A 20,212-nucleotide genomic window follows, 5' to 3' on the forward strand; every position below is an offset into this window, starting at 1 on the left:
CATAATGGTGTCTACTACTCAAGCAAATAGATATACAATACTTAACTATATTTGATGGTTTAAAAAACGTATGCATAAAAACAATATAAGAATAAAATGGAAATTTATTCAAATGCCACTTTGTGGTTGTACACTCATAGCCTTTCCTAGGCTCTGGCTGCTCATTACTTAGTAATTTCAGAAAGACACAGTTCAGGAGTGCAGACTTAAATAGACTAAGTCTACTCTTTGTTGCTCTCCCCAGTCCAATCAAGAGTTTTCTCTAAAATTGTTCTACTAAGATCAATGTCCAGATTAAGTGTAGGATGGAAAATTAGGAGCTGACATTGACTTTAAGTACCTCTTGTTGTCTGATCATGGTTCTATCACTGGCATCAACCTCTGACCTCTTACTGTATATACTGGCTTAATTGCTCATTGACTGGATTTTATAGGACTCTCAATTTGCGTTTAGTAGAATAGGAGAGGTGCAGTCTAAGAGAGGACCTGATATGGAGCAAGTGTTTCTCTATCCCAGTCATTATCTTGCTTCTTTGTTCCTCTGTGTCCTTTAGTTGACCAGATTCTCCTTGTGTATTCAAATTTTCCAATGGTCAATAATTATGGCATTTCCCTCTTGGTCTCTCCCACTCAGCATTTGGATTTAGAAACAACTCTTTTCTCCTTCCCCATCACATAGCACAAGAAGAATTGTGACAGTAGATAGATTATTATATTTATGAGAGAAGTTCCTTACCTGTTATGGAAACTTGAAATCTAGTATGATGTTCGTATTTATTTGAACATTTGGATTAGTATTGTAAGTGTCATACTGTGAAACCTAGTAACAAGTACATCTAAGCATTTGAGTGGTGACTGATACAAAGGTGGGCAATTTTGTAAAGGAGGTGGGAAGAGAAGAGGGAGAAAAAAAAATGATTAGATCAAGCAGCCCTTTCTGTCTTGCTCTAGGGATTTGTTTTTGTGGAGAGTTTAATAGCCTGGCTCATTCCCTTTGGGGAAATCAAATAGATTTTGTTCTTGTGCTCCAGTGACAGAGATATGTCAGATATGTCAAAGATATGTGTAAATGTATGACATGATCCCACTGGAGAGAGAGAGAGAAGCACAGAAAGGGAAGGTGAAACAAAGGCTGTTTACCTCTTCCTTAGCTAAGGAAGGCAGCCTCTAGAAGGAATCCTAAAGTGACCTCTTGCTATACTTAGTGACTTTACTGGTTGTGAATGAACTACTTTTTACTCAGCTACCTGTAGAACTAAGGGATTGGGCTGGAAGAAACTTAGAACTGATTTTTTCAGCTTTTTGTCTGCTGCTTGTTGGTGGTGGGGGGGAAGAAGGGGGTGTGTTTAGAGAAAGGGACTATATGTTGTGGTGTTTGGTACACACATGGACAATCTTTGGAAATTAATGTTTATATATCCTTTTTCTACTAAATGTTTTCTAAAGTTATAGAATTAACAAGCAATTAAACATTTTTAAAGATATTTTACCAATTACATGTAATACCAATTTTCCACATATATTTTCTGAATGTATAAGACCCAAATTGTCTCCCTTTTTCCCTTCCCTTCCCAGAGATGGTAAACTATTTGATCTGGATTATACATATATTGTCACGCAAAATCCATTTCCATATTATTCATTGTAAGAGAATATTCATATAAAAACAAAATAAAAATAAAAACCTAAAACAAAAGTGAAAAATCATATGCTTTGATCTGCATTCCAATGCCAACAGTTCTTTCTCTGGAGGTGGATAGCTTTTTTTGTCATAAGTCCTTCAGAATTGTCTTGGATCATTATATTGCTGAATATAGCTAAGTCTATCGAATTTGATTATCCCACAATATTTCTGTTACTATATATGATATTCTCCTGGTTCTGCCTATTTAACGCTGCATCAGTTCATGTAGGTCTTTCCAGCAACAGAAGTGATTTGATGAAGTACAGACAAGAAGAGAAAGAAAGAAAAGAATAGTAGGGGGAATATGAGCCCAGAGTTTTATTTTTATTTTATTTTTTAGCCCAGAGATTTGATTGGTGGATACAAAGTACATACTGATGTCAGAATTCAGAATAAGTCCAATATATTAGGCAATAAGTGAAGGAATTATAATTAACAGCACCCCTTTCTGGTCCCTACAAGTAGAACCCAGCTTTAATTTTTCATTCCTACATGGTAGTACCATATTTTTTATTGAATTGTGAAACTTAATAGGAAACTATTTAAAGCTAACATTCTTAGTTTGAAGAGTGTAATATTCTCAAGGTATTTTTTTTATCTGTTCATTAAGTTAGAACTTGTCGATAAAAGTTTGCCTTTTGTATTCTTTGGTGTTCACATTGGGAAAGGCAGGGGCTACTTAATTTATTGATTTGCAGCTGATCACTTAGTTATGATGAGGGTAGGGAGGGTAGAGGAAATCTGGTGTATTATGTTCAATCTTGTGCACCACGTTTTAGAAAGGACTAAAGTTGACAGCGACTAGATTGGTGAGGAGATAGGAGGCCATATAAGATGATGATTTGATAAAATAATCCCATGTTTAGCCTGAAAATGATGATTTAGGGAAGTATATGTATAGAAATCTTTATTATTGTATTAGGGGACTGCTTTTTTTTCTCCCTTTTCACATCACTGCTGAAGTTGCCCCATCTCTCTTCTTCAGAGTTTAGGAGAGCTGCAGAGATGCCTGATTATTATCAGTAAATTCTCTTAAAATGGTACAGAAAGAAGGGAAAAATGGAAAGCTTTGGGACCCTAAGGAAGTCATGTAAACTTTGGCTGACTCAATTTCCTTAACTGTAAAATGGAAATAGCAAAATAAAAATAATAAGTTTCCTAGGGTTGTTAAGGAGGATCAGATGAGATATTTGAAGTGTTTAAAACAGTCCTTAGCACATAGTTCATGCTTCACAAATCCTTCCCTTCCTTTCCCTTCCTTGCACTAATTTTTATTACAATTGTTCAATAACTCATCTACATTATGGAATTGAAAGGCTTTTTATGGGTTCTCTCACCATTTTTCTTGTAATCTCTGTGAGAATAGTCTTAATTATAAGCAAGCTTTTAACTTATAAGTTGAGGACTTCTTTATTTTGAATGGTATTCACTATGAATACAGTAATATATGCCAGATTTCTAAGTTATACAAAAAACAAAATTAAGATTTTTAAGGAGGGAAATTATGTTAGGAATAATGGACAAAATTAAAATAGTGAAACAAGTGAAAGGGAAAAACTGCAAATCTGCAATGATTTTCACTTGATCCTAAAGCTGTAAATCTTTACTGTGTTTATATATGTTCTAGGGCTATAGCTTTTTAAAGTAAGGATTTTGTATATATCAAGAAAATTTTTATAACAAACAAAATAATTTTTATGACAATTTTCATTGGTAAAATTTATGAGTTAAGATTTTATCCCATGGCAATTGATCACTAAAAGTTTAAGTGCACTATATGATGAATATTGCTGAATTCTGAGGATATAAATATACAAATGAAATAGTTTTTCTCTCAAAGTATTTACATTTTGCAATGAGATACAACATGAACAAATATAAACATATGTAAAATGAAGATGAGGTCTGGTAGGAGAGGTTGTAGCTTTGGGAGGTAGGGAAGAAGAGGGAAGACTTCACATACAAGTGGTTGCTTAAGCTGAGTTTTGAAGGAAACTTGGAATTTCTAGAATTGGTGGTGAAAAGAAAATGCATCTGAAGGATGGGAGACAATGCAAAAGCATATATATGAGTTAGAGTGTCGCATGAAAGGAAGAATAAAGTAATCTAGCTGGACCAAAGGAGAGCAATGGGCTAGAAAAGTAGAACAGACCATGTTATGAAGGATTTTAGAGGTCAGAGTCTATATTTGAACTTAAAGGCATTAGGAAGTCATTGAAGTTAAGTAAGGAATAACATGGTAAGATCTCAGCTTTAGGAAAAATCACTTTAGCAGCTTTGTGGAGGTTGGAGTAGAGTGAGAAGAGACTCACAGAATTCAACTAGGAGAGTGTTTCAAATAGTCCCCCTACAGGGGATGAGGGCCTAAATAGGTAGTTGTATGATTAGGGAGAAAATGATGTTTTCAAGAGACCTAGAGGTAGAAATGGCAAGCTTTACCAATGATTAGATAAGGGAGGAGTTGAGGATAATGCCCATGGTTGTAAACTTGAGTGATTGAAAGGATGGTGGCTTCTAGTTTGCTTAACAAAAAGAGGGAATTTGGAATCGAGATAGTTTGGTGGGAAAAGATGAGTTCTGTTTTGGAAATGTTGGCTTTGAACTGTCAATGGGGACTTTCACTTTGAAATGTCTCATAGACAAAGGGTTTTTAAGTGGAATTTAGGTGAATATAGAGATGGGTGTATAGTTCTGAGTATTGTTTGCATAGGCATGATCATTAAATCTAGTGGAACTGATGAGGTCATCAAATGAGAGCATAGATAAAAGAGAAGAGGGCTGAGGACAGAGCTTTAAGGGTATTCCTATAAGTGGCAAGCATCATATAGATGCTATGGATTCATCAGACAGGTAGGAGGACTAAAAGAAAGTAGTATCATACAAGGAAAACACTGAGAGGCAAGAGTACTCAGGAAGAAAGGGGTGATAAATGGATCAAATGCTTTAGAGAGATTGAGAAGAATGAGGACTGAGAAAAGGCCACTGGTATAACTCAGGGGAGAACCATTTTAATTGAATAATGAAGTCAGAGGCCATATTACATAAGGTTGCAAAGTGAGTGAGAAGAATGAAAGAAATGAAGATTGTGTTTACTTTTGAAAGGAAGGAGAAGCATAAGACCAGATGCTAGGGTCAAAAAAGTTATTTTTAACATTAGGGAAGGACTGGGAATGTTTGAAGCAATAGGCAAAGTATCATTAGAGAGGGAGAGGTTAGAAATTATAAAGAGATAATGAGTGTGGGCTATGATATGAAGGAATTACCTAGTTTTTGACTGTTGAAGTGAAAAATTTGAGTATTGATGAAATCAAGGGAATAACCATTCCTGTATATAACAACAGGTAGAGTGGAAATGTAGAGAGCTGAAGAGATTGAAGAATTGAAATATTATTAAAGAATTTGTGGGAATATCAACATGTATGTCCCTTAACATAACTGGACAAATAAATTTCTTCTACTTACTATAGATTTCCTGAAGCATGGGAAGTATGCAAACTTCTGAATGATACATCTGCTTGGAATGAATTAGGCAGTGCCTGTCTGCATCACATGGAAGTGGAATTTGCCACACGAGTATACCGTACAATTAGAAATGTTGGGATGGTGATGTCATTGGAACAAATAAAAGTAAGTTATTGCAATTTATCTATGCTGTTTAAGAAACTGGGAAAAGATTAGCATGATTATATTGCCAGAAGTTAAATTTAGGGACAACTCTTGAAGCAGAAAGAATGAGGAGCTTCCATGTGAGACGGTTTGAATGATTCTGAAAGGATATCTTGCCCAAATATATTTTTTCCATTGTCTTGGGTTCTTGAGTTAATTGAATTCCAAGTTCTTCCAAAGCCTTTGTCCATTTCACTGAAGTTTCTATGTTTTTCTTGGTGTTCCTTTACCTTCTTTTGATTCATTTGCTTTTTGTTCAGTTTCTGGATAGAAGCTATTGATTGTGGTTTCTTTTTTCTTTTTCTGTTGTTTACTCATATTTTTTCCTTCTTTCTCCCCTGTAATTGGCTGTAATCTTGATCCTCTGATCATTTTTTTTATCTGCTAGTTTGGGCTATTCAGCCCTAGGAGGGCTTCTTTTCTGTTGATTAATTAGGTTAGTGGGACCTGAGGCCAGATTTTCCCCAGCTGATGGTAAAAGCTAGAGAAGCTTCTTTCATTGTAGTCTGTGGGAGAGGGGTGTTGGAGCTTCCCTGCCCTCTGAAGACGTCTAGTCTGCTGTACTGATAGGATTAAGCCCAGGTGTGGTTTTTCTGCACAGCTCCAAGTGCCTTGAGGTCAAAACCTTAAGAGAAGGTGGGGGGTGGGGGGAGGAAGCAGCACAAGATGGAGGGTATGTTCACCCTCTCTGGGTTTCTCCCCCAGCAGCCTCCCTGTTGTCTGTGATCAGAGCCTTGAATTTGGCACAGCTGTGCCAGCAAGGCACTCCCTCGGACTAGTGCCCCAGCCCACCCAGAGATTCCAAGATCTGCTGGAGACTAAGCACATTAAGTGGAGGAAGGGATCTGGGATCTTCTTTCTTTCCCCTCCCACCCACGAGTTCCAAGAATTCAGGCTTTTTTCTTTTCTCTTTTTTTTCTGCATACCTTTTAAGTTGGGTTCAGCTGGAGGCTCCCCCAGCTCTTTTGGGTTGTCAGATTTGGTTTTCTGTTCCCTTGGAGCCCTTTGTCCTTGATTGGTGGTGAAGGGCTTTACAGAGGTCTGGAGCCTTGCTGCTTCTACACCACTACCCTCCCAGAATTCCCCATCTTCCATTGTCTTGGAATGTCTGAAAATAGCATTTTTAGGGTCATTTCTTCTTTCCAGTTGCATGTAATTTTAAAAAACTTTTTTGTTTTGTGTTGTTTTTTAAACCTTTAACTTTTGTCTTAATATTGATACTGAGTATTAGCTACAAGGCAGAAAAGTGGTAAGGCAGTTGGGGTTAGGTGACTTGTCCAGGATCATACATCTAGGAAGTGTCTGAGGCCATATTTGAATCCAGGACCTCTTGTCTCCAGACCCCAACCAGGTCTCTATCCAATGAGCCACCTACCTGCCCCTAATTTTGTATTTTTTAATTTTGAGTTCCAAATTTATTTTCTCTCTCCCTTTACTCCTCATCTTAATTATTAAGAAGGCAACATTTCCATATTAGTCATGTTGTGAAAGAAAACTCAGACCAAAATCAAACAAACAATAACTAAATCTGTAGTAATTTCTTGAGGGAATTCTTGAAAACATTTAATTTTACTAGGTTAAAGTACGTTTTAGTGGAGAAAATATTGAATTACTAGTCAGAAAACTCTGAACCTGAGTATCTGCATCTACAAAATAGAAGGTATAGACTATAAATCAGTGATTCCCAAAGTGGGCACTACCACCTCCTAGTGGGTGCTGCAGCGATCCAGAGAAGCGGTGATGGCCACAGGTGCATTTATCTTTCCTATTAATTGCTATTAAAATTAAAAAAAATTAATTTCCAGGGGGTTAAGTAATATTTTTTCTGGAAAGGGGGCAGTAGGACATAAAAGTTTGGGAACCACTGCTATAAATGATCTTTAAGATTCCTTCCAGTTCTAACATTTATCGTCTGTGTTATTAGATTACCTGGGAGGGACACATATCAATTAGCCAATGTATTAGCATAGATTAATTTTTCTGATTTGAATCCATTACCAGTTAGGAGAAAACAGGGCCTTGATAATAATTGTGAATGTTATTCTTTTTGTTTCACATTTGTTCATATAAGTTTTCCCATGTTTCTCAGAATTTTGTTTTGATTCAAAAAATAACTACAAAGCATCTGTTATGTGAAAAGCATTGTTAAGTGCCCTTAGACAGCCTGCATTTTTTTTGGGGGGGTGGAAATATCATGACTATGGATAAATAAATATAAAATACATAATAAGTAAGTGCAAAGTAGGACATAGGACATTGACAACTAGTAGATCATGATAGTGATCTATCAAATACATGGCACTTGACCTATACTTGAAAGTAGCCAAGAATTCTATGTAGCAGAAGTTAAAAGAGTTTATTGCTTATTTGTTGTCTCTTATGGTGTAATAATCTTCTATTACATTCATAGCTATATTTTGTTCAGTCATTTCCTAACTGATATGCACACACTTTCTTTTTTTTTTTTAAACCCTTACCTTCTGTTGTAGAATCAATATAGCTTATTGATTCCAAGGCAGAAGAGTGGTAAGGGCTAGCCAATAGGAGTTAAGCAACTTGCCCAGCGTCACACAGCTAGGAAGTGTCTAAGGTCAGATTTGAACCTAGGATCCTGTTTCTAGAACTGGCTTTCAATCCACTGAGCCATCCAGCTGCCCCCACACACTTTTTTCTAAACGACTATAAGCTCTTTGACGGCAGAGACTTAATCATTTTTCTTTTTGTATCCTCAGCACCTGGCACAATATCTGGCACATTTTGTTATTGTTCAGTTGTTTTTCAGGCATATCCAACTCTTTATAACTCTATTTGAGGTTGTTTTTTTTTTTTTTTTTTTTTTTTTTTTTTTTTGGCAAAGATGGTTTGTCATTTCCTTCTCAAGCTTATTTTATAAATGAAAAATTGAGGCAAACAGGATTAAATGACTTACCTAGGGTCACATAGCTTGTAAGTATCTGAGGCCTAGTTGTCCTTGTTGCCCTATGTGCCTGGCACACAATAAATGTTTGTTGATTGATTTCTACTGTTTCGATACTATAAAAAGTGTTGCTATGAATATTTTAGTATCATTGATGTGGTACCCTTGCTTCATATTCTTGGATAAAATTCTCCTGAGTTGTGTTATGGAATTTGCCCAAGGCTGCATGGTTAGTACATGGTATAATCAGTTCTGAAATGTAGGGCCTTTGACTCCAAATCCAAAACTCCTGCCATTTTAAAAACTCCATACTTTTAATACTAAATCTATTTTCCAGGCAACTAACATGATTTATTTCTATTTACAGGGAATAGAAGATCACAACCTGTTAGCAGGTCATCTTGCCATGTTTACTAATGATTTCAATTTGGCACAAGATCTATATCTGGCATCCAGTTGTCCTGCTGCAGCACTTGAAGTACTTATTTAATCTCATTGAGTTATTATTAATTAATCATTAAGGGGATTTACATAAAAATAAGTCATGTGAGAAAGAATAAAACTTTTTTCTTTATATTATATAAAGTTTATTTAATTTTTCTAGACTTTCCCCTATTCCTGGGCCCACAGTCATTTAGATCTCTCTAAATAATGAGATGATGGGGGCAACTGGGTAGCTCAGTGGATTGAGAGTGAGGCCTAGAGACGGGAGGTCCTACATTCAAATCTGGTCTCAGACACTTCCCAGCTGTGTGACCCTGGGCAAGTCACTTGACCCCCATTGCCCACCCTTACCACTCTTCCACCAAGGAGCCAATACATAGAAGTGAAGGGTTTAAAAAAAATAATGAGATGAGAAATAAATCCATTAAAAATTTTACCCACATTTCAATGCTATTTTGATTTATTTATTTAAAAAATATTTTAACATGTTTATATGTGTTATAAGTAAAGTTATGTTGTGTGTGCAGAGGGCAAAGGCATGAGAAAGCAGAGTAAAGAATTCTAGAATTCTACTGGGAAGAGTCAGTTAGCTTGTGGGAAGTTCATTCTCTCTTTTTGCCTTTGCCCTTTGCACACACACATAACTTTACTTATAAGACATGATTCATTTTCTTTCCCTCTCCTCATCCCTCTCTCCTCCCAGAGCTGACAAGCAATTCCATTGGGTCATACAAATGTTATCACTTGATATCTATTCCCATATTATTCATTTTTTCTATAGAGCAATCTTTTAAAGTCAAAACCCAAATCAAATACTCATATATACAAGTGATACGTGATAAGTGATGTTTTTCTTTTGCGTTTTTGCTCCCACAGTTCTTTTTCTGGATGTGGATAGTTTTCTTTCTTATAAGTCCCTCAGGATTGTCCTGGATCCTTGCATTGCTGCTAGTAGTAAAGTCCATTACGTTGTATAGTTCCACAATGTTTTACTTTCAGTGTACAATGTTCTCTTGGTTCTGCTCATTTCACTCTGCATCAGTTCAATGAGGTTCTTCCAGTTTATGTAGAAATCCTCCAGATCATCATTCCTTATAACACAATAGTATTCCATCACCATCATATATCACAATTTGTTCAGTCACTCCTCAATCGAGGGACACCCCCTCATTTTCCTATTTTTTTTGCCACCACAAAGAGTGTGGCTATAAATATTTTTATACAAATATTTTTCATTATTATCTTTTGGGTATTGCTGGATCAAAGGGCATGCAATCTTTTAAATCCCTTTGGACATAATTCCAGATTGACTTCCAGAATGGCTGGATTAATTCACAACTCCAACAGCAATGCATTAGTGTCTCAATTTTACCCCATTCCTTCCAACATTTATTATTTTCCTTTTATGTCATATTGGCCATTCTGCTAAGTGGTACCTCAGATTGGTTTTGATTTGCATTTCTCTAATTAGGAGGGATTTAAAACACCTTTTCATGTGCTTATTGATAGTTTTGATTTCTTCATCTGAAAACTGCCTATTCATGTCCCTTGGCAATGCTATTTTGAAAATTGATTGAATTATTATATTATATTATATTATATATCATTATATAATAACATATTATATTATTTTTCTTAAATTTGACTTTCTGACTTTACCCCTTGATTTGTTATTTAATTTTTCCTTTTTTGAGGCATTATTTTATAGATCTTTCTGTAATTCATGGCATATTTTTCTTGTTTAAAGTTTTCCCTTTGACATAAGTATGATTTCCTCTGTTTATTGAATTTAAATTTTGATAATAAATATTTCTTTGGATAACAGATGAGGCGAGATTTACAGCATTGGGACAATGCACTACAACTAGCCAAATGTTTGGCTCCTGACCAGATTTCATTCATATCAAAGGAGTATGCTATTCAGTTGGAATTTACGTATGTTTTCTTTTTTATTTGAAAAGTACTAATATAAAAAATGTTTGAAAAGTAATATTCTCAGAATTGCCTGAAAATTAATAGGAAAACATGGTTATTAGTATGACTATAATGATACTAATTTATATTGAAATATAGAGGACAGTACAGGCCATAGCTAACTTGCAAACAGATTACATTAAAATTTTTGTCTATAAGTTGGTTGCTTGAATTCCATCCCAATAGAAACAATTTTATTAAAGTGAATTAGTTCCAGGCCAGCCTAATTAAAACTATTTAACTTAATTTACTTAGCACATCTTACTTAACTGTTTTACTTAACTTAGTGTCTTACTTATAGCCTTAACAGTGCACTGGGTATGCCAAGAAAGACAGAAACAATTCTGCCTTCAAGGAAGCCATATTCAACTTGGGAGAGACAACATATAAACAACTACATGAATTTCTTTATATATATTTATGTATTAAACAGGAGATAATCTCAGAGGAAAGACACTAGTAGTAGAGAGGCCTGGGAAAGGCCTCTTAAAGAGGCCCATCTTTAAAATTAAAAAAAAATACATTTATTTTCTATTTTTAACATTCACTTAAAAATTTATTTCCAAATTCACTTCTTCCCTCCTGCCCTTCCCCAACCCACTGAAAAGGCAAATAATATATCAGCTATAAATGTGAAGTTACACAAATCATTTTCTTTGTTGCAAATTGTTAGCTTTGTTGCAAAAAGAAAAGCAAAAAAAAAAATAAAGTGAGAAAATTATGCTTCAGTCTTAATTCAGGGTTCATCTGTTCTCATCATGAGCCCTTTGGAATTGTCCTGGTCATTATATTGATCAGAGTAGCTAAATCTTTTATAGTTGATTACTGTTATACTATTGCTATTACTATAATTCTGTTCACTTCATTTTGTATCTTCTCACATTTTTCTGAAACTATTTCCCATGTTATTTCTTATAATACAATAGTATTCTATCACAATCATATACATTCTTTGCTGCCACAAAATGAGCTACTGTAAATATTTTTGTACATCCAAGTCCTTTTCCTTTGGTCCCTTTGGGAAACAGACCTAGAAGTGGTAATTTTGGTTCATAGGGTATACACAGTTTAATAGCCTTTTGGGCATAGTACCAAATTGTTTTTCAGAGTGGTTGGACCAGTTCACAACTCCATGAACAGTGCATTAGTATCCCAGTTTTTTCACATTTCATCTAGCATTTGTCTATTTCCTTTTCTTTCATGTTAGCCAATTTGATAGGTATAAGGTGGTATCTCAAAGTTTTAAAATTTGCATTTCTCTAAGAGTGATTTAGAGCATTTTTTTCATATGAATATAGATAGCTTTGATTTCTACTGAAAACTTCTTGTTTACATTCTTTCATCACATTTGGCTCCATTTAAAAAAAAAATTTGGCCCAGTTCTCCATATATCTGAGAAATGAGGTCTTTATCAGAGAAACTTACTATAAAATTCCAACCTTCCCCTCAACCGGTTTCTTACTTTTCCTTCTAATTTTGGTTGCATTGTTTTTTGTTCTTGCAAATCCTTTAAATTTAACATAATCAAAATTATCTGTTTTACTATCTGTGACCCTCTCTATTGTTTGGTCATAAACTCTTACCTTATTCATAGTCCTAACAAGTACATTTTTTCATGCTTCCCCAATTTGCTTTTGCCATCACCCTTTATGTCTAAATCATGTACTCATTTTGTGCTCTTATCTTAGTATATGATGTAAGATACAGGTCTATGCCTTGTTTATGCCAAACTGCTTTTGTGAAATAGTGAGTTCTTTCTCCAAAAGTTTGCATCTTTGGGTTTATCAAACACTAGATCATTATGGATATTTACTACTATGTATTGTTTACTTCATCTGTTCCACTGATCTACCACTCTATTTCCTAGCAATACTAGATTGTTTTGGTGATAACTGCTTCATAATATAGTTTGAAATCTTTTATTGGTATATTTCCTTCCTGTGCATTTTTTCCCCATTGATTCCCTTGATGTTGTTCTTCCAGATATATTTTATTATTTTTTTTCTAGCTCCATAAAATAATTCTTTGGTATTTTAGTTGGTATGGCACTGAATATGTAAGTTAATTTAGAAGAGTTATCATTTTTTATTATATTGTCTCAGACTACTCATAAGCAATTAATATTTCTTCAGTTTATTAAATCTGTCTTTATTTGTGCAAAAATGTTTTGTAATTGTGTACATAGAGTTCCTGGTTTTGTCTTGGCAGGTAGACTCTCAAGTATTTTGTATTTCTCTTTCTATCTCTTCCAGCTGGACTATGTTGGCAATATGTAGAAATGCTAATGGCTTATATAGGTTTATTTTATATCATGCAACTTTGCTAAGGTTGTTGAATGTTTGAGTTAATTTTTTTGGATTTTATGGGATTCTCTAAGTATTGTCTGTAAATAGTGATAGTTTTGTTTTTACATTGCCTATACTAATTCCTCCAATTTATTTTTCTTGCCTATTGCTAAAGCTAACATTTTTAGTACAACATTGAATAATAGGGGTGATAACAGACATTCTTAGTTTACCCCTGATTTTACTGAGAAGGCTTCTAACTTATCTTTAGGATAATGCATGCTGATGATTTTAGATATTACTTATCATTCTAAGGAAAGCTCAATTTATTCTTATGCTTTCTAATTTTTTAATAGGAATTAATGTTATATTTTTTTGAAAGCCTTTTCTACATGTTTTGAGATAATCAATGATTTTTGTTATTGATATGGCCAGTTAATACTAAGCCAGTCCTACCTTCCTGATATAAATCCCACCTGGTCATAGTATATAATTTTTGTTATAAATTACTGTAATCTCCTTGCTAGTATTTTATTTAAAATTTTTGCACCAATATTCATTAGGAAAATTGATCTTCATTTTCTTTTTCTATTTTTTGTTCTTCCTGGTTTATGTATCAAAAACTTATTTGTGTCATAAAAGGAATTTGGTAGGATTTCTTTGTTTGTTTTCCTAAATAATTTATATAGAATAGGAATTAGTTATTCCTTAAATGTTTATTAGGATTCACTTTTTAAAAAAAAAAAGTTATTTTTTTAGAAAAATTTTCCATGGTTACATGATTCTTGTTTTTACTTTCCCCTTCACCTTCCTTCACCCCCCGCCCCCCATCCAACGCGCATTTTCACTGGTTTTAGCATGTGTGATCAATCAAGACTTATTTACATATTATTGATAGTTGCATTGGTGTGGTCGTTTAGTGTCTACATCCCCAACCATGTCCGCATCAACCCATGTGTTCAAGTGGTTGTTTTTCTTCGGTGTTTCCTCTCCTGCAGTTCTTCCTCTGAATGTGGGTAGTGCTCTTTTCCATAAATCCCTCAGAATTGTTCTGGGTCATTGCATTGCTGCCAGTACTGAAGTCCATTACATTCGATTTTACCACAGTGTATCAGTCTCTGTGTACAATGTTCTTTTGGCTCTGCTCCTTTCACTCTGCATCAATTCCTGGAGGTCTTTCCAGTTCACATGGAATTCCTCCAGTTTATTATTCCTTTGAACACAATAGTATTCCATTACCAACATATACCACAATTTGTTTAGCCATTTCCCAATTGAAGGGCATCCCTTCATTTTCCAGTTTTTTGCCACCACAAAAAGCGCGGCTATAAATATTTTCATACAAGTCTGTTTATCTATGATCTCTTTGGGGTACAATCCCAGCAATGCTATGGCTGGATTGAAGGACAGGCAGTCTTTTAGAGCTCTTTGGACATAGTTCCAAATTGCCATCCAGAATGGTTGGATCAGTTCACAACTCCACCAGCAATGCATTAATGTCCCAATTTTGCCACATCCCCTCCAACATTCATTACTTTCCCCTTCTATCATTTTAGCCAATCTGCTAGGTGTAAAGTGATACCTCAGAGTTGTTTTGATTTGCATTTCTCTAATTATTAGAGATTTAGAGCACTTTCTCATGTGCTTATTGATAGTTTTGATTTCTTTATCTGAAAATTGCCTATTCATGTCCCTTGCCCATTTATCAATTGGGGAATGGCTTGATTTTTTTATACAATTGATTTAGCTCCTTGTATGTTTGAGTAATAAGACCTTTGTCATAGTTTTTTGTTATAAAGATTTTTTCCCAGTTTGTTGTTCCCTTCTGATTTTGGTTGCATAGTTTTTGTTTGTACAAAACCTTTTTATTTTAATATAATCAACATTATTTTACATTTTGTAATTTTTTCTAACTCTTGCTTGGTTTAAAAATTTTCCCTTTCCAGTAGATCTGACAGGTATACTCTTCTATTCTCTTCACCTAATTTTCTTATAGTTTCCCTCTTTATATTCAAGTCATTCATCCATTCTGAATTTATCTTGGTGTAGGGTGTGAGATGTTGATCTAAGCCTAATCTCTTCTATATGGTTTTCCAATTTTCCCAACAGTTTTTGTCAAATAGTGGATTTTTGTCCCAAAAGTTGGGCTCTTTGGGTTTATCATAGATAGTCTTGCTGATGTCACTTACCCCAAGTCCATTCCACTGATCCTCCCTTCTGCCTGTTAGCCAGTATCATATCGTTTTGATGACTCCTGCTTTATAGTATAGTTTTAATATCTGGTACTGCTAGGCCATCTTCCTTCATATTTTTTTCATTATTTCCCTTGATATTCTTGATCTTTTGTTCTTCCAAATGAACTTTATTGTAGTTTTTTCTAATTCAGTAAAAAATTTTTTTTTATTAGTTTGATAGGTATAGCACTAAATAGGTGAATTAATTTGGGTAGGATGGTCATTTTTATTATGTTAGTTTGTCCTACCCATGAGCACTCAATGTTTTTCCAATTGTTTCAGTCTAGTTTTAATTGTTTGGAAAGTGTTTTAAATTTATGTTCGTATAATTCCTGTGTTTGTTTTGGTAGATAGATTCCTAAGTATTTTATATCATCTAGGTAGGGTGATTTTAAATGGTGTTTCTCTTTCTACCTCTTGCTGCTGTGATGTGTTGGAAATATATAGAAATGCTGATGATTTATGTGCATTTATTTTTTATCCTGCAACTTTGCTAAAATTGTTGATTATTTCCATTAGCTTTTTAGTTGATTCTCTAGGATTTTTTAAGTAGACCATCATATCATCTGCAAAGAGTGATAGCTTTGTCTCCTCATTGCCCATTTTAATACTTCAATTTCTTTTTCTTCTCGAATTGCTACTGCTAGTGTTTCTAGTACAATGTTAAATAATAGAATCCATAGTGGGCATCCTTGTTTCACTCCTGATCTTATTGGGAAGGCTTCTAGTTTATCCCCATTGCATATGATGCTTGTTGATAGTTTTAGATATATACGGTTTATTATTTTTAGGAAAGGTCCTTCTATTCCTATACTTACTAGTGTTTTCAATAGGAATGGATGTTGTATTTTGTCAAAGGCTTTTTCAGCATCTATTGAGATAATCATGTGGCTTTTGTTGGTTTGCTTGTTGATATGGTCAGTTATGTGAATGGTTTTCCTGATGTTGAACCATCCTTGCATTCCTGGTATAAATCCCACCTGATCATAATGAATAACCCTTATGATCACTTGCTGCAGTCTTTTTGCTAGTATTCTGTTTAAGATTTTTGCATCTATGTTCGTTAAGGAGATTGGTCTGTAGTTTTCCTTCTCTGTTTTTGATCTACCTGGCTTTGGAATCAGTACCATATTGGTGTCATAAAAGGAATTTGGTAGAACTCCTTCTTTGCTTATTATGTCAAATAGTTTGTATATTATTGGAATTAGTTGTTCTTTGAAGGTTTGATAGAATTCACTTGTGAATCCATCTGGTCCTGGGGATTTTTTCTTAGGGAGTTCTTTAATGGCTAGTTCAATTTCTTTTTCTGATATGGGATTATTTAAGTATTCTATTTCTTCTACTGTTAATCTAGGCAACTTATATTTTTGTAAATATTCATCCATCTCACCTAGATTACTATATTACCATATAATTGCGCAAAATAATTTTTAATGATTGCTTTGATTTACTCTTCATTAGAGGTGAGGTCTGCCTTTTCATCTTTGATACTGATGATTTGGTTTTCTTCTTTCCTTTTTTATTAGATTGACCAGTACTTTGTCAATTTTTTTTGTTTTTTCAAAGTACCAGCATCTAGTCTTATTTATTAATTCAATAGTTCTTTTACTTTCAATTTTATTAATTTCCCCTTTAATTTTTGTAATCTCTAATTGGGTTTTTAGCTGGGGATTTTTAATTTGTTCCCTTTCTAGTTTTTTAATTTGCATGCCCAGTTGATCTTTGCCCTCTCTAATTTGTTAATACATACACTCAAGGATATAAATTTCCCCCCGAGTACTGCCTTAGCTGCATCCCACAGAGTTTAGAAGGATGTCTCATCATTGTCATTCTCTTCAATGAAATTATTGATGTTTCTATGATTTCTTCTTTAACTAACTGGTTTTGGAGAATCATATTATTTAATTTCCAATTAGTTTTTGGTTTGTCTGTCCATGTACCTTTACTAATTATTATTTTTATTGCATTATGATCTGAGAAGGTTACATTTATTATTTCTGCTCTTTTGTATTTGTTTGTCATGTTTCTATGCCCTATTACATGGTCAATCTTTGTGAATGTACCATGTGCAGCTGTAAAGAAGGTATATTCCTTTTTGTCCCTATTTATTTTTCTCCACATATCCATTAAATCTAATTTTTCTAGGATTTCATTCACCTCTCTTATCCCTTTCTTATTTATTTTTTGGTTTGATTTATCTAGATCTGAAAGAGGAATATTTAGATCTCCCACTAGTATGGTTTTACTATCTATTTCCTTCTTGAGCTCTGCCAGTTTCTCCTTTAGGAATTTGGATGCTATGCCACTTGGTGCGTACATATTGAGCAGTGTTATTTCCTCATTGTTTATACTGCCTTTAATTAGGATGTAATGACCTTCCCTGTCTTTTTTAATCATATCTATTTTTACTTTGACTTTGTCAGAAATCATGATCGCCACTCCTGCCTTTTTTTCTCATTTGAAGCCCAAAAGATTTTGCTCTAGCTCTTGACCTTAAAGCTGTGTATGCCCACCCATCTCATATGTGTTTCTTGTAGATAATATATGGTAGGATTTTGGTTTCTAATCCACTCTGCTATTTGCTTCCATTTTATGGGTGAATTCATCCCATTCACATTCAGAGTTATATTTATCAGTTGTGTATTCCCTAACATATTGGTATCCTATCTTAGTTCTACCCCTTCTTCTTATGCTATTCCGTTTTAAACCAGTGGTTTGTTTTAGACCAGTCCCCTTTGTCCCCTCCCTTCATTTACTTCCCTTTCCAACCTCTCCCTTGTTATTCCCCTCTTTTTATTTTTTAAGGTCTAATGAATTCCCTTCCCCCTCTTCTACCCTCCCTTTTTTGACCTCCCCACTCCCCTGCTCCCCTTGGTTAATCCCTTTGGACTTTATCAGTAGGGTTAGATAGAATTCTATATCCCAATAGATAGAGCTACTCTTCCCTCTCAAGATTAATTCTGTTGAGAGTAAGGTTTAAATATTATCTCTTAATGCTCTCTTCCTCTCCTTCTTATAATAGTATTTATCCCCTCCCCTTCCCATGCTCTCTTTGTATAGTATAGAATATTCTATTTTTCTTATTCATTCAAGTTTCTCTTGGTGTCATCTACTATTCACCCCCCTCTTTTTTTCCCCACCCCCTCTCATCTTAGACCATTTAGTGCTCCAACCTCTCCCTAGAAGAATAATTCTTCTAATTACTATAATAGTGAATACAGTTTTTGAAAATTATACATAACATTTCTCCATATAGGAATACAAATAATTTGATCTTATTAAAGCCCTTAAAGAGGCAAATTTAAAAATAAGAGTTTTCTTACTTTCTCCTCTGTTTCTTATTTACCTTTTCATGTTTCTCTTGGTTTTTGTGGTTCGATATTGAACTTTCCATTTAGACCTCATCTTTTCTGTGCAAATACTTGGAAATCTTCTATCTTGTTGAATGCCCATACTTTCCCCTGGAAGTATATAGTCAGTTTTGATTGGTAGGTGATCCTTGGTTGTAGACCCAGTTCTCTTGCCTTTCTGAATATCATATTCCAAGCCTTGTGGTCTTTTAGTGTGGAGGCTGCCAGATCCTGTGTGATCCTGATTGGTGCTCCTTGATATCTGAATTGTTTCTTTCTGGCTTCTTGTAATTTTTTTTACTTGGAAGCTCTTGAATTTGGCTATTATATTCCTGGGGGTTGTCTTTTCAGGGTTTAGTGTAGAGGGTGATCTATGGATCCTTTCAATGTCTATATTGCCCTCTTGTTGTAGAACTTCAGGGCAGTTTTGCTGAATAATTTCTTTTAGTAAGGAGTCCAAATTTCTATTAATTTCTGCTTTTTCAGGAAGACTAATGATTCTCAGATTGTCTCTTCTATACCTGTTTTCTTGGTCTATTAACTTCTCATTGACATATTTCATGTTTTCTTCTATTTTGTCAATCTTTTGACTTTGCTTTATTAATTCTTGTTGTCTTGTGAGATCTTTGGCTTCTAATTACCCAATTCTAACCTTTAGAGACTGGTTTTCAGCTAAAATCTTTTGGTTTTCCTTTTCAATCTGGTCTATCTGGTTCTTCAAGGCTTCCAGCTGATCATTTCTGGTCTTCAATTTGCTTATCAATTCATTTGATTTCTAAGCTTACTTTCCAATTGTGAAATTCTGCCTTTTAAACTGCTATTTTCTTTCAAGATCTCTTCCATTTTTCTCATGATCTCAGATTTGAACTCTTCAAGGTCTTGTGACCCATTTTCATTTTTTTGTGAAGGTTTGGATATCTTTAATTGTTTGTCCTCCTCTGTTTTCTGGTTTCTTTTCTGTGCAGAAGTTATCAAGTGTTAGAGTTTTTTTTTTTTTGTCTTGTTTATTTCTTGGGCTTTGCTTGGCATCATTGTGCTTTATCCACCAAAAGTCTGAGTAAAGCAATCTGATTCTCTTTGTATGGAGTTAGGGAGCAGTTTTTGCCTGAGGCTACTTTGTGAGTCTCCTGGTTTCTCTGGGGACCCTCCTGGGGTCTCTGGTCTACCTGTTTTCAGGGTCAAGCTCCCATGTTCCTAGCCAGCTTCCCAGAGCCCGGAAATTGTCCCATGCTCACTCCACCACCTGAGGTTTTCCTCTGAGTCTGAGCATGCTGAGCTCTACTGCTGCCTCTCTCAACCCCACTCTCATGTCCAAGGTTTGAGTTTTCCAGCCACCTGGGATCTCAGGTCTTGCTGCTCTCAGGGGAAAGCTCCTGGTAGTGCCAGCTAGCTGCCAAGGAGCTAGATTTTGTGCCCCCACTGGCTCTAACTCTGGCGTACAGCCTCTGCCTCTGGTACTGTGGGTGGGGTGGGGGAGGGGTGATACGCTCGTGTTTTGATGGGAGTTATTTACCCCCCTTATAGTGTGGAAGTGCCCAAATCTCACATACCTTCAATACTGCGTCCTATTGTGGGATCCCTTCTTTCATCTGGATTTGTTTTTTTGTCTTTTGGAGGTACTCTATATCCATTGGTAAGGAGAGAAAGTTGCCCTGCCT

At 34.9% G+C, this 20,212-nt stretch overlaps 1 protein-coding gene across 1 annotated transcript in view; it reads left to right on the forward strand.

Annotated features, from left to right (window-relative positions):
* Nucleotides 1-20,212, forward strand: part of LOC123252422 (WD repeat-containing protein 19-like) — a 200,917-nt gene that overhangs the window by 62,667 nt on the left and 118,038 nt on the right. Inside the window, exons 18-20 of the mRNA XM_044681745.1 lie at nt 5,152-5,311; nt 8,635-8,745; nt 10,537-10,646. Of these exons, the coding sequence (XP_044537680.1) occupies nt 5,152-5,311; nt 8,635-8,745; nt 10,537-10,646 (381 nt within the window). The remainder of the gene's footprint in view (nt 1-5,151; nt 5,312-8,634; nt 8,746-10,536; nt 10,647-20,212) is intronic.

Source organism: Gracilinanus agilis, chromosome 6 (genome assembly GCF_016433145.1).
Source record: "Gracilinanus agilis isolate LMUSP501 chromosome 6, AgileGrace, whole genome shotgun sequence".
Lineage (NCBI taxonomy): Eukaryota > Metazoa > Chordata > Mammalia > Didelphimorphia > Didelphidae > Gracilinanus > Gracilinanus agilis.